We start from the raw sequence: 20,268 nt of genomic DNA, 5'->3' as shown, positions 1-20,268 counted from the left end.
GGAAGAGAATGAGTAAAATTCAAAACTTCCCTGATACCACATGACAGAGAGGAATCTATTCAATTCTTTCACTTATACCTGTCTGCATATGTCTTGGGAGTCCTAGTTCTTTTGACTACATGAACTTCAGTCATATTTCTATTTCAGTCAATAAACCGGGAAACTTAAGTTAAGGGTATTTCCATAATCATTATTAGTTTAGTTTTCTATCCAAATTACAGTTGGTAAATACAGAACATGAAATCGCTATACACAGGTAATTGCCAAAAATATGAAAATTTCTACATATGTCAGAGAAAATGTCGACTCTAAGCCAGTATAATGTGTAAAATACAGGCTGGAGAGGGATTGTTCATGTAAGGCAGAAGCCTTCCAGGAGCACTGAGAAGCAAACCAAAAGGAAGGAAGGACATCATTAGGCGTTAAGAAGAATAACTATAGTGAGTCGAACAAAAGGAATAAAATATAATACATTGTTTTGCTTCTTTTCCTAAATTCTTCAAGTTGTCATAATTTTGTCAAGAAACAGACAGGTAATTAATATTTCTCCATTAAAATGTGCCATCTGTGTGGAAAACATGGTAATCCTACTTAGTGAATTTCTAGGTGATAGCATGTGTTTGTTATCCTAAACCTGCCTAATTAATATCAATTGTAAAACATCCCTTTTCCAGTAAGCGTATGTATTTCAGGATACTGCAGTAGGTATTTGCGTATACAATATTTGCAGTCTATAGCTTCAGTGATTCTGGGCTTCTGTTTCTCAGCCACTCATTAAGCTGTTAATTTGGAATTTAAATATGTATTTGGATTCTGAACACATAACTTGTCTGGATTTAGGTCAATGTGTCGTGACTAAGCTTTGTTTTCTGCAGGAATGATCCCAGTTCTTATCCCACCAGCACTGCTTTGCCTCGGTTCAGATCAGGTCTATTATATGTGTCTGCAAAGGTGATATATGTTTCTTCTGAATAGCCTGCTGGTGCAGCGAACATTTTTAACTGGCAAAGAGGTTGTTTTCTTCCTCCCTCAGCATTAGAGGTTTTCTGGGAATTAGTCCCAAGGCAATGAGACATTGAAGAACTGCAAAGCAGCCACAGGATCCAGTCCAAGTCACACCATGAGGACTCAAAGTCACTGAAAACTCTGTTTCCCTTCTACTGTCTAGAAAACAGACGTGGCAACTGGTGATGCCAGTTGTCTTAAAACTATTTTGAAGCTAAATAGTGATTATTTGTGAAACACTTTGAAACCTTCCTATGAAATATACTGCTTATGTTGCACTTTAATGGTTTTGGCTAACTGTCTTTCAGAGAAGCAGTTTGTTTTCTTTGTCCAAAGCAGATGGAATCCTTGCACACTACGTATATGAGCACTGAAAAAAATCAAAGGAAGTGAAAACATTCTATGGGATTTGACATGGTCCAAGAGTGATTACAAATTTATAATCCACTTGGGGGACTTTGCTGATTTCTTAAGCAGCTTGAGTGGTTTATGAACAGCATGCAATTTCATTGTGAATGTCAGATTAATGCTAGATGAATGCTTTAAGCAAAATTTATGGTGTCTTAGGTCGATTTATTTAACCCATTGAAATGTTTTTATACTCTGTTTTATGGTTTACATTACTAACTCTAGTATATACATTCCCTTTCCTGACAGATTGACAATATACCTATTAAATTAAATGCTGCGGCTATTTTAAGAGAGGGTGCCCTCTATCAGCGGAAAATGGAACAGGAGCTCAAGAGGTAACAATCACACTTGTTTCTCAGATTACTTTTTGTGTCCCTAGGCATAGAATAATTAACCACATTAAAAATGATTATGTAAACTCCAGGTAAACTAAAATAATGGATCTGTTGTAAGGCATTAGGATGCTATTCTATAAATACAGTTGATAAATAAAGAGGAAAGTCGACTGAAATGAAAGTCTGCATTAAAGTCAATGTTTTACTGTAGATGCTACACAGTGTGATTGTGTTCTGATTTCACACTCTAGCCAGGGTCTACTTGCAAAGTCCAATAAGGATCACTTGTTATATTTATTGTGATTCTCCAGAATAAATAGTGACCCAAATACACATCTATTTTTGTGTCCGTTATAAAAGATGCATGTATATTAAGCCAAATAATTTCTTATACCTCCATTTTCTTCAATGTTTTGCAGCCAACTACATGCCAGATTTGATCCTTGAACTTGTTTATATGTATATAAAAATACCTGTCCATTTCTATCATGGAAAGATACAGAAGTCTAAGAGTGTTCTGCTCCACAAGGCACGAGGAGCCCAGAGCCAAGCGTGACAGCGAGGCACGTGGGGACAATGTCCTCACTGCCAGCAGCACAGTTCCACAGTGCCCTGGCCAGGCAGTGCAGGGGATCCAGTGACAGACAGCAGGGTCAGCCGGCAATCCAGCCATTGCCCAGTGAGGCCATAGTGACGAGTCAGGGCCAAGGTCAAGCCAGGGAGCCAAGTCAACAAGGCAGGGTCAACCAGGTACGGGGCCGGGTGCAGGCAGGCCTACAGCAGAGCTTAGCAAGGACAAAGGCTGTTAACGTCAGCTTAAATGTGGCTCTCAGGACACACACACAACAGGACGGTCACAGCTCTTCCTCGCACAGCTCTTTTCGGTCCAGCCTGATCCAATGTTATACTGCAACAGAGCCGTCTTTGAACACAAGCAGCTGAATCCTAGGCAGGGGTGGGGAGTAAGAGGTTGAAGGTCCTTCTGGTGCACTTAGGGCTCTAAGAAATCCTGATGTAAAGGTTCCTCTGACACAAGGAATCCTTATTCAGCAGGACAGGTTTTCAGCTGACATTAATTAGGAAGAGGGTGGCTCCTGAATGGCCACTGCAGGTTGTATTCTATGACTAGAATTACAGAACATTTCACTAATAATTTTAACAAAGATAAAACCTATACCGTGTCATCTTGATTTAGTATTATTTCTAATCTGCCTGACTTAGCAGGCTAAGCACTTAATATTGTTAGGATTTTAAGTCCCGGAATGACTACTTAAGGTTGGATTTGCTCTTAGGACCTAGCAAATTTTGGTGTATGGATTGGGATTTTAGCAGTAAAATACTATGCATCACTCAAGTTCTGTTATCAGCTATGTATGTATATTGAGGTTCTTTTATATTACACATAATAGTCTTCACTCTATCTGTCAGAATTTTCTTCCACTCAGCAAAGACATAGATTTTCCTTGTAACTTAACACTATTTTATATTAATGAGTTTTAATCTTAAGCTGCATTTAATACACCACAGATGCATATATATATATACACATATATATATACACACACACATTGGGTAGCAGCAGTAAGGCACAATTCACTGCATTTTTGTGTCTCTGCCCTAATTCTTGGCTCATTCAATGCTTTGCTGCAGGACTTTGACAGGCCTGCCCCAGGGCTTTGCTTTTCCCTCTCAGCACAAAAAATAAGAACATGGTTTTGCTTAATAGCTGAATACTTCTTTGCCTCACTTCAGCAATATTATTTAATTGACAAAATACAAAACAGAAATAGAATCAAGCAGAAAGTATTTTAGTTCTCAGCGTTAAAGTGGCCAAGAAGATCACCAAAGACAAGAGTTATTTGTTCTTTCTACCTCTAAGCAAAGAAAATGTGCATACCTTCAGCCTGATGCTTCTTGTGCCTTATGAGAATCCATACGTAGCTAAAGTTTGCCCACTCTTGGGGCTTTGTTCTCCTGAAAGCCTTCGGGTCCTTGCCCTCACGCACTTTCTGCCCTCACGCACGCCTGGCTTTCTCAGGCTTTCCAAAAAGTAGGAACACCTCTTAGACTGGGATTAAAATGTATCTGTCAAATGACTTTGCCATGAGCACCTTTTTTCTCTGCAGAGAACAAATACTTTGTATCACAACAAACGACTAGAAATGTTTTACAAACCAAGGCAGGGCTGCAAGGCCAGATCCCTGGAATAATATACTCTTTCTTCTCTCTTGCAGAGTTGAAAACTTGCTACAAGGGGCTAGAGACCCATCTGAATTCTTGGAATGGCAAAAACAGATGCGTGGAAAAGATTTGGAAGAGCAGCTGGCTGAAATAGAGTGTAGGAGGCTTCAAGGGAAACTGAGTTATGAAGAGGCAGTTCTAGCCCATCGGAATGTAGTTCAAGAAAATAAGAAGAAAGCTGATCTCATGAGAGAAGAGGTAATATATACAGCATCGCTCAAATTTTGCTTACACTCAATCTGTGCAAAACATACCACAGATGATACCTCCTATACGAAGGTGTAAAAGTTCTATACAGTGTCTTTACTCACTGGGGTCTGCAAACAATGGAAAAATAGTGCTATAACTTCCAGGTACAGCAATGCTTATCCACTAAAGTACTTTTTACAAGACCGATAACACTTATAAAGCAAATTGAAAAAAAAAACAGAAGGCTAAAGCATTCTCTCCTATATTCATGTCATTATGCATATCCTTTTTGAACACATACCAAGATAGTAAACACCATTTGCAATGAAATCACCAATATATGACTAATGTCATTATCTTGTTAAAATGAGAGCCACAAATATGAAAGATTTTGTTTTCTCAAACAGATATAATTCAATTTATTTCATATTATCTGACATGCCTAAATCTCTCTTAGGGGAAAATTCAGGCAGATAACCCTCTTTGGATTTATATAAATGAAAAATTGAATATTTATGCCAAGAAGTACTTTCACACAGTTTCTGATCCGGCAAATCACAGTTTCCCAAAAACATTGTTAGATCTTTTCATTTTTGCCCAAACTCACATTACATTTTTCCAGTGCTTTTCTTATAAACTAAATAAACAATAAAGAAACAACTAATGCTTTAGATTAAAAGGTATAAAAGTTTTCATAGTCACCATCACAGGCTTTTGTTTTCTATTAGCCCAATTTGCTGCTATGCCCTGTGGGCCAGCCACTTCTTTTCTCTTGGCCACCTCTCACAGATGTCTCTACAGTGCCTCGGCAACTTAAGATGGGACCGCAAATGTCCGAGATTTTCATAAAGGCCACCCTGCAAAAGGGAAAGTTACTTAATGAGCTCCTTCTCTGTCCTTTAAAAACATCTTTCAGTCTTTTTTTGGCATTGAGTCTTCATGTCTGTTCAGACAGGCTGCAGCGAGAACCCTACTGTGTACAACTGAGCACAGTGTGATCGCTCACACTCATTCCAAATTTACTGTAATTATTATATTCATCTCACTTTCAGAGCATAAATGTTTTATTTGTTGACAGAAATGTCCCGATATGCATAGATTTGGGGATGTGCAAGTCAGACTTGCTCTAACCTGCTCTAACCAGGCATCTCCCTTCACTTGCCAACAGATGCAAGCAGAACACTTCATACATATAAGTACTGAGCACCAGTCCCCTATTCACCAACAGCTCTCATGCTCACCCTCCTCCTCTTTTAAAACTCTGGTCTTCCACCTAAAACAGAAAGTACGGTAAAGAATGCAGTCTGGGAAGATCCAGTTTCCTGCTTCCTATTCATTTCCACTGACAAAGGAACGTGACAGCCCAAACTGGACTTTCTGTATGTTGCAGGGCCACAACTTAGGCCCAGGAAGATCCTGCAGGCACACAGCCAGCTGTGCGTTAGAGTGGCACTCTTTTTCTTGGTATCTCACAGCCAGATCCAGAGATGGCTTTTTTTGTCTGCTTTTAGAAACATGGGGAGGGAATCATGGAAAACAGAAGTGCAAATGCTATGGAGGAGTGTTGTATGGAAATAAAACATAGAGAAGGGAGCTTAAATCTGAGTCTCTGTGTTGTCCGCAGCCAGTGTCCTTTGCTACTTTTGTGGATGATGTAATACTTTGGATCCATTTGTCCTTGTGCTGTTTCAACGATTTGAGGCATTCAGATCACTAGTTATCAGAAATTTTATTCACCTGTTCGTTTGGCATTTAGAAAGCAGAGCTGATGCACCAGTACGCAGAGAAACGTCTACAGGAGCAGAAAGAAATGAGAGAGCTGGTGGAGCAGGTTGTGGAAGGACACAAGAACGCAAAGCAAGCAAAAATAAAGCTCCAGAAATACAAGCAGCAGATAGGTATTTATATTTTGCCACAAAAATGAGAAATGATGACAAATGTCCCCAAATTACTGTATCTTTACTTTCCTGGGCCAATTACAATTTTTACAGAAAGGAAAGGGAAGTTGAGGGAAAGATCCAGGCTATATGTTCCCACAAATGTATGACTATGAATTCCAGGAATAAGTTTGTAATGGGCAGATCAGGAATTCTAAGCTACTGGTCATTGGAATTACTCTTTGCTTAAAAGAGAGAAATACAGCACTATTGTTCTGCAATGTTTCCCTTCACTCTAAAAGTAGCATATGACTGTACTTTTTGTCAAATCAAGTTAAGAAGCTCAAATTCCTGTGATTCATATCATTAAGAGAAGATTTGCCTAGCAACCACTGTGAAAGAATTGTGGCTCATTGTGGTCTTCTCCAGAGAAGAAGACTGTAGCTAAGGAAAGAAAAACCATCTCCTAGAAGAACAGTATCACAAGGGAGAAAGACGTAGCACCTCCCAGACAGACCGGTCATTAGGATGAGGGGAAATAGCGTTACTTATCCTCCACTATTCTTGAAGAAAATTCTCCAGTTAATGCATTAGCTAATGAGGCCCATGGAGAAGGCTGCTCTGACTGGCATGGCTGGACATATTCCGGTGCAACACGATGCCAACATGTACTGTATGCATGGGCTACCTGGAGTTGTGGATATTTTGGTGAGCAGACTTGTCTGCTTGTGTATCTCCATCCTTGTATATCGGGGAGGGCTGAGGGGAGCAGAGGGCATTAGCCACTCTGAAATGAGCCAGCAAAGTGTACCAGCCTTTGCAATTCCATGATTTATATCACATATATAGTTTGTAAAACTATGGATTTTTTTTTACTATTGCATAATGAAACAGTATGCACTAATTAGAACAGAAATTTCAAAGCAGTAATTCAGAGTGTCTGTGTATATAAACAGTATGTTTATATGTTGAATAGAATGATAGATAATGGAGGTGGGAAGTACTCATTTGTTTCTCTTGCCATTCCTCCCACCAGTGCCAGACGGTTCCCTCAAGTACCTTTAGATCAGTATTAGTATCGTTATTCACAAATTCATATGAATTTTCCTCCAGATGGACTATGTGTTAAAATATGCAGCCAGCTCACAGAGATTAGTTCTTTTCTTTCAGTTCAGGAAGTTTGTGAAGAAAATCGAGAACTTCTTCGGCAAGCTTTAGAAGAAGAGGAGGAGAAGCTTAGGAAAAGATACGAACTAATTCAACAAATACGAGCTATTGCATCTTTACCGAGCCTCAGACACAAGTTTGTTGATTTAACTGAGGTAAGCTCAAAAAGGAAAACTACTGGGTTTACATAAATATATATTGTACATCTTTCACACATACAGTGGAATTGGGTACTGCATGCAGATATATCAGTCTGAATGCATGATATGAAATACAAAGTGACTCCATGACACAACAGTTAGATGTGAACTGGAACTTTCACAAAGTTTATAAAATGAACATTTTACCAGGAAGAATATTGTGATGATAACTGAAATCTTAGTCCCCTTGAACTTTCAATTTTGCCAAAGGATCTGTGTTTCCTGATATCTTTCAAAAAGAGACCAACAAGTGATTACAACGTGTTCTGTCCATCTTCACAAATTCACAGATCTGTCAGTCTTGGGTAAGAACTGAATGAACACAAAGTTTGGTCTGATGTACAGTTGTTCATATTGCAGTGGTGCTTGCCATGGTAATTTAGCAAAATTAATTTCCTCTGCTTTCACAACTGTGAACATTCAGGTGTATGAGATTGTCAAGAGAACCCAAAACCTGCTGAGCTGTTATGCACGTATTGTGGAAATAACTTTTGTGTGTGTGGTTAAGTCTACAGTAAATGTATCCCAAACTTCTTGGACTTACTATTGATGTACAACAATTGATATGCCTGAGACTGGGCTTTGCAATGCCCACTTCTGCAGAATTTCCAGACTCAGGCAGTGTCTGAAATCTGTTATCTTACCACTAAATCAGAAACAGAGTAGCTGAAACTACTCTTCCATTTTTCTTGTGCATATTGAAAGAAGAATAGCACAAAATAATATAAAATGACACTAGAAATTTAAATATAATTATTTGGATTTTTTCTTTCTTTCATGAGTATTCAAATGAAGATCACAAATTTTAAAAACATCCATGGTTACTCTACAGAAACAATACAGAAGGAACAAGTCTTCCTTCCATGGGGCTGTTGGAACAGTCAATACAATGCTTTGGTTTTATCTCCTGCTCCTCTGAAGAGAACTGAGCCATTATTGATTCCAAAGCTACCCACTGTCTTTGCAGCTACTAGATAAATCCCCCATCTCATTTATCAGATTTTAGCATACATCTAATGTTAAAGTGTGAAATAAGTAAACAAGAATAAAATCAGATGTCCCTTCCGCCTTTACTTTCTTTAGTTGCCTTTATGGCAGCTGCCATCACTTCTCCACTTCTTTTCCAGCCAAAGAAAGCAAATCTCTTTTTTCAAACCCAGACACACTCCACCCATTTGTGGAGAAATATCACTGAACCACAATGGAAAAAGCAGGGGAAGAAAGTGAAGAGTACAAAGAATTACTGCACACCACAGACCCTGTAAACTGTCTGCACGGAACAGCCAAAAGCTGCTTCAATCCCCAAGTCTTTTACTGCTGCACATAGAGCTGCAAATTGTGTCAACCCTGAGCAGAGCCCTTACCACGGTCCCACTGCCTATTTGTTACCCAGGTGATTCAGTCACAAGGTGTAGGCTGCAAACACATAATGGTATGATGTAGTTGGATGTGGAAATGTCATTACTTTTTCAATCACAACAACTTCTGTAAAATGGTACAGGCTCTCATTCAGGAAAATGAAGGTGACTGGAATGTCAGTACTTTCTTTTTTTTGAACCTAGTTCATCTCATTGCCCCTTACAGTGCCTGCCGACCTCACATAGAGCTTCCACTAAAATACTGTTTGTTTTGAAGTACAGAATATGGCTTTAAATACATTGTCCCATCTCTTTTCGTCTCAAAAGACAAAAGCAGAAAAACAGCAGGTTTCAAGCCGTATATGAAAAATTCATGCAAAATTCAAGCTTATCCTACACATTACAAAAGTGTAACTGCTGAAAACGGAGTGGCTGTGGATGCACTGTTGGATGGATGAGGAGGTGGCTGGGTTGCCGCGTCCAAAGGGTTACAGTCAATGGCTCAGTGTCCAAGTGGAAACCAGTAATGAGTGGTGTCCATCAAGGGTCTGTACTGGGACCAATACTATTTAATATCTTCCCTAATGACATAGATAGTGGGATTAATTGCACCCTCATTGTGGTTCACACCAAGCTGGGCAGTGCAATTGATACGCTTGAGGAAAGGGACTTTAACAGGCTTGAGGGATGTGCCTGTGTGAACCTCCTGAAGTTCAGCAAGGCAAGGTCCAAGTGCAATGTCCTGCACCTGGGTTGGGGAAATGCTCAGTATCAATACAGAGCAGGGGATGAGCTGATTAGAAGCAGACCTATGGAGGACTTGGATGAAAAAATTTATGTGAGCTGGCAATGTGCACCTGCAACCCAGAAAGCCAACCATATCCTGGGCTGTATCAAAAGGAGCGTGACCAGCAGGTCAAGGGAGGTGATTCTCCCCCTCTACTCTGCTCTCATGAGACCCCACCTGGAGTCCTGTGTCCAGCTATTGCACATGTTGGAGTGGGTCCAGAGAAGGCCACAAAAATTATCAGAGGGCTGAAGGACCTCTCCTATGACAACAGGCTGAGACAGTTGGGGTTGTTCAGCCTGGAGAAGGGTTCAGGGGGACCTTATTGTGGCCTTTCACTATATAAAGGGACATATTGGAAAGACAAAGAAAGATATTTTACCAAGGCCTGTAGTGACAAGACAAGGCACAATGGTTTGAAACTAGAAGAGGGTAGATTTAGATTTGACATGAAGAAATTCTTCCCCATGTGGGCGGTGAGGCACTGGAACAGGTTGCCCAGAGAAGCTGTGGATGTCCCATCCCTGGAAGTGTTCAAGGCCAGGCTGGATGGGGCTTTGAGGAACTTGGTCAAGTGGAAGGTGTCCCTTCCCATGGCAGGGGGGTTGGAACTAGTTGACCTTTAAAGGTCCCTTCCAACTCAAATCTTTCTATAATTCTATATCTCAATTTCACAGTTCCCTTATACTCACTATTACTGTAGTACTCTGAGTGAACTAATACACTTTTGGTGATAGCTTGCCCTGGTGTGTTTTCTTTTTTTTTCTTTCTACAAAAGGCTTTTTCAGGCCTAGAGAAATTAAGTATGCGTCCATAAAATTCTCACTCATAATTTTTAAAGTACCCAGTTCTTCCTTTGACGGCATTTCAGTTGCTTGAACACCAACATGAGTAAAGGACTTTTCATATTTTAGGAACCACTGTGCTGTCTTCATTGAGTATTTTGAAAATGCGGACACTCAGAATATTCAGCCTCTACCATTCTATACTTCTAGGAAATTATCTTCCCTATACCTTTTGGGTGTCTGCTTGCCATGCTCAAACACTACCACTGGCATATATGACCTCTGGCAAAACATTTTCTTTCCACTTCCTATGAATACAACTTTATGGTCACTGACTAGTTTAAATTAGGAGCAAGGTATTACAGCACTTGCTATTTGCAAATTCACTCTAAATGGAAATCTGAGAAGCAGATAAATTATCATTTACTGTTTCGGTAACGTATGGTAGTACATATTTTTCAAAGAGATGCAAAAATAAAGACCGCTTAATATCCAACTCTTATCAAACTTTTGATCAGTCTTCTACTGACGGTGACCAATGTTTAGGAAGTGTTTGGTATACATGAGGAGCATGGAAGTAGAAACCACTGAGTCAAAATTGAAGAGTCAAAATTTAGGTGAAAAAAGATGGATGGTCTCTTTCTACTGACTCAACTTTCGAAGCTTTAGAAAGAGAAGCTATGGGGACCAGAACTGCAGGAAACACTCTTGGAGATCTTGGAGGAGCCCCCAGGGATGGCCACCCAAGACACCTTCTCCTTCACTGACAAGCTTGTGTCATTAGATCCTCCACACTAACTCAATCATAATGCCTATTCAGCACCGATGTTGTAGCAGCAGAGAGTAAAGCCTTGTTATTTGTCTTACTCTATTTTGTGGTTTTGTTTCCCCTGCACCCCCTCACCCCCACTCACTGTTTTCTGCATCTCACTTGGCTTTTCCCCACTCCATGGACCCACCGCTCCCAACAGCCAGGGGCTGATCCCCGGGGGACAAGCACCTGACCAGGCTGCTTACGTGAGATCCCAGATCAGAGAAGAGAGACCCAACCCAAGTCAGTTATTGCAGCCAAATTGACAATCTGAGCGTCTATCTACGACAGAGCATCCTTATTTTTTGGTTTGGTGGGGGGGCGGTTTGTTGTTTGGTTTTGGTTTTATTTTGGCTTTTGATTGTTTTTTTTCCCTTTCATGTTCTCTTTTGTAAAAAGCTCAAAAGCAGAAAAGCGACCACTATTCTGTCAACAACTCACTCAGTATTCAAAACAAGGGGTTGTTTTTTCCTGCTAAAAAGGATTGCTTGAAAAAATGAAGGCTCTTTAACTGAATAATATCCCTCCATTTAAAGGATTGTAGTGAGTTCTACTTACATGTTTATCATTACCACTTAATTTCAGTCTGAGAAATACAATTTAGAGGAGTGGTGGTTGTTTCGGATTTCACACCCCCCCACTTCATCCTTTCCAAACGTCGTCATTAATTTTCTATCACTAGTTCTACGTAACTAAGTAGACCAAGGTCTCCGTGATTAAAATCCTAACCAGTGTTTCACTTTTAATGTTATACAACTATATACCAAGAGTCAGGTTAGCAGCGTGATTTCCTGCACCCATATGTTCCATTATAACATGCCATGGTATTATACAAGATACACACCAAAGCTGTGTACCAAAACTATATTAAGATAGACAATAGAATATCATTTGGTGAGAAATGGATTAAATTTTGCAGAGAAAGATACACAGAAGCTCAATATTTGTGTGGGTTTATGCAAGTTTTCCACATATGCAGATATATATATGTGTAGACATAGGGAAAGGAAGAATATATGTAAGAGAGAGGGCTGAGAACTTCAAGTGTTCACAAATCTGTAGAAATTATCAGTCTTCTTATGCGAACTAAGGTGCAGAAGTCTCATTACATCTCAGAATCAGGCTCATTATCACTCTCATTGCAAAGTGGATTTTTAAAAGCCTTCATTAAACATTCAAGTTTGAATATTTTAACTTCAGGCATTAAGATCTGAATTTCCTGGGTACAAAGCATTGTTTAGTCCTAGTCTTTTTAGACAGAAATAGTAGGTGATGTGATAGATCAAATCGATGCTTTGGAAACAGGTAAATACAAAAATAGTGTATTTTTTAGTGTAAACTCTGTTCTTGTTTTACAAACTAAAACAAACAAAAGTTTTAAACATTTTAAAACTTCAGAAGTCTAATTAAAACTAAAAGATAAGTCAACTAGAATTTTTTGGACAGCAAATACATGGTATTTATTATTGATCTACTGTATATTTCAATGCTTTTCCATGAAATGTTTTATGAGCCTTGTGGTTTTTACACATACGGAAGAGAAGCTCTACAACCTAAAACCAGCTTGTTAGATTAGGGCTATCCCAATATTTCTTTAAGTCCAAATGTATTCAGCACGATTCGGAACACAATCAAAATACTCTGGTTTTACTCATTTGCTCTTCCCTTGGTATTTACAGTGTTATTTAAACCTATATTTCATGTTCTCTAGACCGGTGGCCATGGTTTAATTTGTGAAATGTCGATAGTGGAACTACGTGAACGCCTCGCTCTGCTCAGAGAAGCACAGAAGGCAGCAGAGGAAGAAAAGAGAGACCAGATAATTCATGAAAAACAAGCTAAGGAACAACTTCTTCTAGAAAAACTGGACCAGATTTCCATGTTCAGAGCAGAACTTGGACGAGCAGCTGCTCTCAAGTCAGTATAAAACAGCATGTGACATTTAAGACATTGCAACTTTGGTAGTATTTTGCTAGTCCCTCTAGGAGGAAAATGGGTAGGGAGCAAAACACTGCCCTCTAATAAACTTATAAACACTGCCCTTGACTTTTGTCGAGGGTTATACTGGGGCCCAGATTTCCTTTTTATTCTCAAAAATAATTTGCATCAGATTTAACAAATCTATCTCATCATTTATGGTTGAAGACACTCCATAAGTTGGTGTTGAAAGTATTGCCCCGGGATTCAGAGCCAACATCATATATTGAGAAATAAGTTCTGCCTTTCTTCTGTTCCTTTTCAGCTAATGAGAACTAATTCAATGTTATTAGAATCATTCTAGCTTGCCACTTAAAGGGGTCTCTCATTTTCATCTAAACCAATACATCAGGGCTATCGTTTTCTTCCTTGAATTTCAGTGGTTATGTGAAAAGGCAGGCCTTATTCTAGAAGTTCCAAATACTTTAGGAAAGAGATTTTTCTGATAACAATAATAAGTTATAAATTAAATATATTATAGCAGTAGATCAAAGAGAAAATTCTTCGCTTACAGGCTCTCTGATCAAATTATGTATTCATTATTCATATTTATTATTCATTATTGTATTTATTATTCATTGTCATAAGCCATTATTATTATTATCCATTGTCCATAACCATTATAGATGCTTCACATATGCAGAAGACAGGTCCCTTGCACAAGGAGTTTAAAAATCTAAGTTAAAGCTATGTACAAATAAAGCTGAGAAGGAAGAAAGCCTGTGTGAAAGTATAAAATATGGCACACTTCTTGATCTTATGCCATTTTTACTGTGTCTTGACTACTTGCTACTGTTACCTTGCAAGTTGTCTTTCACTTTTTGCGTTGTGGGTTTGAGAGGTTAGTCCTGTTCTTGCCATATTTATTTTGCAAACACGTTCAGGCTGGCATTCTGAGGGCACATTGTATGAGGTTAAAAGCACACGTCTTCAGACATGTGAGATTCACGTTTATCGCTGAGATACCAAAGGTGGCTTCCTGGAGTTCAATTCATGTTATTGATTTATCATCCAGTTCTAAATCGCAATTACAGAAGGCAGTATTGATGTGTTCATTTAACTGGTTCTCACTAGTCCCAGCTCTAATTTGGTTTGTTGCTGATAGTTAATCTCCAAAGACTGCAGTTTTGCTATGTTAGTGCTTAAGAAGATAGTTTAATGAATTTAATGAATCAATAACTGCAACTGCAGTGGATTGACTGCATAGATCAGTGACCCTCTCTCCTATGGCACATATCGAGAAAAGATTTTAAGACTAAAGAACCTGAAATGGAGTTGGAGCTGGAAATACACTCACATCGCAACACATCAGTGTTGTGAAGGCCTGCGAGAACAACATAAACCACCGCTTGCTGCTAGAGATACAAACTACACATTAAGAACTGGTGTACTATTAATATATAAAACCTGTTTCACTAGTAACTACAAGAATCATTTGTAATGCTATGCGTGCAGTCTGTGAATTTTGTATAGTGATGGGTTCCTTTAAAATAGACTCTTTGGCTTAATTCAGATCTTAATTCAGCTGTTCTGATTCTGAAACAAGCCATGCTTGAATGAGAAGCTAACTTTGATTCACTTTATGTCCTGACATTTGAAACGCTTTTTAGAACAGACTAGCATGCCAAAGATGATAGAATCCAAATGAAATTAAATACTTATTTTGCAAGCTTCTCATCACACTCATGATAAGTAATACAGTAATTTTAATGGAGCCCTGTTTGCTCTCCAAACAGAGAAAATACAATGTTTCATTATAGATGTTATAAGACATTTCTTTTCAGGGCTCCCAGGCAATCTATGTATGTAATGTGGAAGCATCAACCATAAAGAGGCATCTTCAAAGTATACCAGAAATAATGTTCTTTGGAATTGTATTATTTCATGCATTTTCATCTATAATCCAAATCTATGGTGTTATTTCTGTTGATATAGGAATACAGCATGCTGGCCTATTTACAAATGCTAGACACTTTGCTGCAGCTTTTGTTTCTCTCTAAACAAACTGTAGGCTTTGTGTGTTAAACCTAATTTACAGATCTTAAATCCTGAAATATGCATCAAGTCAGCGTGAGTGATTAATTGCTTGGGTTGCACTATTGATACACTGCATGGGAGACGTAAAAAGTTTTATGTTTACAGAATGAATTCATAATCACAGGAATAGAATAGCAAATCTTACCAATGCTCCTCATAAGATAGCCTTATACATCAATAGAAAATTACATGTTATATCTTAAATTGCATGATGTTGAAGGCTACTGCTAATCAGCTAATGGCAGCTAAGCTCTGCTAAACAAATGTGCTAGTTAGTGTCAGCTGGAGTTTAATTGGGTCCCTACTAAGCAGGTTCCTTTCAGTGTCATTTACAAACAGACATACATCAACACAAGAGAAGCACATTGAGCAAGCATATAATGAGCTATATTAAACAAAATAGGAAACGGAACATGAAAAATTACAGAGACATCGGCCTTTAATAGACTGCAAGCCATGACATCCATCACAGCAGTGCTTTTGTGAGTGCTTGCAGAACACTTAAGAATCAATTCAGTATATACACAGGACATCCCTTTAATTGCTAGAATTTCACACAGTTTGAAAATCAGCACTGGCATATAAGGTGGACAAACATTTGAGTTCTCAGCTTTCCAACATGAGCACCAGAAGATTTACAAGTGTTTGAATATGTGCTAATAAGGTACTGAAGTGATGTGCCCGTGTATGTCAGGTACAATTCCCTTTCATTCCAGTCAGGCTACCTCTGCTACTGCGAGTAATTTAATGCACTAAGAACCAAGCAACCGATCAAACCAGTTGGGGCTGAGGCTCCCTCCTTCCACTCTATCTGTGGTTTGGGGGGTTTTACTTTGGTCTTGGGACTGCACGCTCTCATCATCCATGTGGTTTAAAGCTATTCAGAGGAGAGTCATCTCTCCAAACTTCACATTCTCAATTCCTGGCTCCTCTGCAAGCCAATCTAGTGAACCCCAGGCTATCCTTTTGTTTGTGGCGCACAGATAACGGTAGCACATCCACTGCCCCACCAGCCACTGGCACAAATGTGAGGTACATGGAATCCAGCCTTATTTCTGGTTTTGCTCACGTTCCTGCCTTGTTTGTTTTCCTGCTCATTTTCAAGTGACGTGACGGTGCCTGCTGCCCCAACCTCTTCTCTCCCCCTGAGTCAGGGCCACCCCTAGATGAAGGCAGGTTATGAAGAAGGAGAGGAGAAAAAACAGAAGGGAGAGTTATGGATGGATGACTGTGACAGTCCTTTCCAAGCAGAACAAGCTCCCTGAAGCAGATGTTCCCTGGAAGGTCCAGGTCTGACTTAGGGGGTCAGTCCCTTTGGGGCAAGGAGGGAAGAATGGAGCCCCATCCTCCAGAAGCTGTGAGGCTCCCTGGCAGCACGGCCCTGGGCTGCAGCACACAGCTGAGGGAAGGGGCAGCACATGGATGTGGGAAGATGGAACAGGCCAACATGTGCCATGCTGTCCCTGTGCGCGGCTGTTGCTTCAGGTTTTCAAAAACACGGCCTAGAATAATGAAAAAAGCTGAATAATTAGCAATATAAGGGTCTTTGGTTTTGTACTTTGTAATATTTGTGATTTGATTAATTTCAAAAATTTCAGAAATACTTAGGGTTTTGCATGTGTTGGTAATAAAGAAGTAAGATTTATTTTCCAAGTCCCTACTGCCGGCAATCAGTTCTTCACGAGCATTGAAACAGAAGGAGAAAATTTATCAGCAATGATGGATCAGAAACATAAACATGGGAAGAGGGCTTGTGAAGAAGACACGGCCAGGTTCTTCTCAGTGGTGACCACTAAGAGGACAAGAGGTACAAGAGGAAACACGGGAGGTTCCATCAGAACATCAGGACATACTGTTTTACTGTGAGGGTGACCAAGCACTGGCACAGGTTGCCCAGGGTGGTTGTGGAGTCTCCATCCTTGGAGATATTAAAAATCCGCCTGAACATGGTCCAGGGCAACCAGCTCTAGATGTCCCTGCTTGAGCAGGCAGGTGGACAAGGTGACCTCCAGAGGCCCCTTCCAACCTCAACCATTCTGTGATTCTATGAATGAACTTTGATTATATAGCTTCATAATTGTTACTTCAAATGAGGAAAACACCGTTAGGAATAACAATGACTTCTCCACCTAAAATTAGGTGCTTAATAAGTTAATTGTTTTGCAAGGGAGTCAGATTTTTGAGTGCTTAAATCCCTCAAATTAGTACAAAATATTAATCAATCTAATAGTGTAGTGTTCTTAAATGTCAAAATAATGACTCTCTTAACAGTTAACAGAGAGGCTCATTTTCATCCCCGCAATAACTAAGAATCACATTGTGCAGGACAGAAAAAGGCAAGGTGCTTTGAAGTACAGACAGCCCTTGTCACTGAGACTATGAGGAAATAATTAAAAAGAAATGTTTATTGCACTGTAAAGCAATCCTACTTCTGCTTTAAAAATACATACTTGTGTTTATTGCCCAAGACTCCATTTTGTAAGGTGAGCTTATAAACACAGTCCTAGCTGCTTCAGTCGGTCTTTTGGTGCCTAGAATGGTCAAGCAGCCATTTTTACTCCATCTCCTACAAGTACTGAGTCAGTTAAGACTCAGTGTCACACATCTGTCTCCTTTTGATGCACAGCTGGAGTTTGAAAATGTAAATGAATGTGGTTTTCGGGGGGAATCCTCTGTGCAGGTCTTCAGATTCCCCATTTTTAAAACTCAGCTGAGAAGACCTAATCCAACTGTTCAGAGTGGTTTCATTTCCTACAGGAAAATCTTTAATGCTGAATTTCTGCTTCTTTAGTTATAGGCTGGATAACCTACTGACCCTAGAATCCATATGGGCAGATGCTAAAATTTCAGGGTAGATAGTTAAATAATTTCAAGGGATATGTAAATAAGAAGGTGCTGGACTGCCGAACTCCACACCAAGTTTGTAAAACGTGAAGTTAAAAGAATACTTTTATATTTTTTTTTTAATTCTTCATATCTACTAAGGAAATCATTGAGACAACAAATATGGGATATCAGCTGCAGTTTACAATGCCTGGAATATTATTTTAAGTAGAAAGACATATTTTACCCATCACTGATGGAATTGTTCTGTACTTTGTCACAGTAAAGGAAGGTCTTTCTGCTGTTGACTGTACACATGGCTTACATGGGAAGTGAATTGTGGATGAAATCCGCAGTAGATAAAGAAATTTTCACTGTTTGCTTTTATATCCATATTCTGTTAAATCTTTAATCCCTTATTTTTCCTCCTTTGAGTAGTTTATCTGTATACCCCACACTTATACAAACTTCCATGAGCACATTCAAGAATCCTCTAATCTCTTTCCTTAACACTAAAAGGTAATTTCTGACAAGGTCACTAAGCAAAACCTAGAGTTCGTTAAAGTGTTTTAAGTACATACGGACTTCAAAAATATTGCCATTTTTTTTTCAAAGCCTTTGGTAGTGAAATATTTTTTAAGTAATGGTATAATTACAAAGGGACAGAAAACTCTTATCTGAGACCAAAAGAAACGAAAATTAACAAATTCTTTTTTTGACCAAATATTTGACATTACATTTTAGGAACTAGTATGATTCTTAAAGATTAGTTTCTGTGCAAGGTGCTCTTTCAATACCAGTAGCTGGTAAATAAATTTAAAAGTCAAATTAAAATGGTTTCAGCATATTTTTTTCCATAAGTCATCACATAATTTTCTATTGATGAATGAAGCTGCCGCTGCTTCATGATGTTAAACCTCTTGCTATATTTCCTGTATTTCCTGCTATATTTCCTTGCTATATTTCCTGTAAATGTATTTACAAGAATGTGGATTTGTGTGTAATGAAAGATTTTGTTGCTTATTCCCACTGACAATATTTAATCATCAAGTGTTTACAAAACCTTATTGTTATATTCTCCTATGCCCCGTGGAATGCAATGCCTTGTTACAATGCAAATAGAAATAATCCATGTTCACAGTTAGATTGATAGCACATAATTTTTAGATTTACAGAATAGTGTTAAAAATTAATCTCTATGTAGCAGAGTATGTCACAGTATTAATGAGGACAAAGAAGTGTTATCCTAAGCAGACAGCATGACTCAAGGAGCAGAGGTGTTCAGGAGATGTCTCAGGAAAATGACTGGAAATAAGAAACTGTGCCCCTTGTTTAGAGTTCACAGTCACGTTTCAGAATGTGCCATGGGTCAAATCTCCCCTTCATGCCATTCCTGAGGATTTGGGAATATCTCGTCCCTCCCAAGATGATCAAAGTGTTTGGATTCCTGAAATCTTGATACAGACACTTTTTGAGGCAAATTGGTGGGTTTAACATGAGATGGAACTTCCTTCTTCCCCTTTCTCCAGCTCCTTGAAAAGAATGGGCCTCATACTGAAAACACTGTGGTATCAGACCCAAGAGATAAGGGAAGAGTTCTTTTGTCAAGCATTTCCAAGGGGCAGCCAGTCTGTGAAATTAGTGCTGCCATGGACAGAATAACAGTCACAGTATCAGCTGAATGACACCCCAGTGCACTCTGCTCTCGGTCATTTGGAGTCTTAATCTGGTTTCCAAGAACAGCAATTGTAAAGTTGTACTGCTGCAATATAGAAGGACCTTTTACAAAACCTGCCAGCCGAGAGAAGTCATCAGATATAACCTGGTTATACATTATATAATTGTGTATATTCTTTGGCAGATCTGAAACTTACTTTGACTCCAAATTTGGCCAGAGAATCACAGCTGCCCATGACATAGTATTAATACTACAGATTGACTGAGCCAAATTCAAGGGCCATGTTGAATAAAAGAGAAAGTTGGATGTAAAGTGAATCACTATGTAAGGTGGTGTAACCTACATGAAGAAGTTGTGAGTAAATTGTGCCAGTTGGGTGAAAGTAAGCAAAACCAGATAAATGTCAACTCCAGAGGACAGAAAAGTATCTATAGTAGAAGGGAAAGGTTAAAAAAAAATGAAGACTATTCAATAACCTCTCTCTTATGCCTTACTTTTATGCTGCACATGGTTCTATCAATTTATACTCACCTAAACCCACTAACCTTAATAATTCACCACCCCATAGATGCTGAATCTGGGCATTG

The 20,268-nt window shown here is 39.1% G+C and overlaps 1 protein-coding gene across 1 annotated transcript in view; it reads left to right on the top strand.

Moving 5' to 3' along the window:
• The window catches only part of CFAP99 (cilia and flagella associated protein 99), a 60,231-nt gene that overhangs the window by 36,419 nt on the left and 3,544 nt on the right, over window positions 1-20,268 (top strand). The window contains exons 10-14 of the mRNA XM_082051704.1: window positions 1,663-1,751; window positions 3,986-4,190; window positions 5,938-6,079; window positions 7,229-7,380; window positions 12,878-13,083. Of these exons, the coding sequence (XP_081907830.1) occupies window positions 1,663-1,751; window positions 3,986-4,190; window positions 5,938-6,079; window positions 7,229-7,380; window positions 12,878-13,083 (794 nt within the window). The remainder of the gene's footprint in view (window positions 1-1,662; window positions 1,752-3,985; window positions 4,191-5,937; window positions 6,080-7,228; window positions 7,381-12,877; window positions 13,084-20,268) is intronic.

The sequence above is a fragment of the Streptopelia decaocto genome (assembly GCF_964273445.1).
Source record: "Streptopelia decaocto genome assembly, chromosome: 4".
Classification (NCBI taxonomy): domain Eukaryota; kingdom Metazoa; phylum Chordata; class Aves; order Columbiformes; family Columbidae; genus Streptopelia; species Streptopelia decaocto.
Note: the sequence above shows the minus strand (reverse complement) of the source record. Positions and strands in the feature narration are given on the sequence as shown.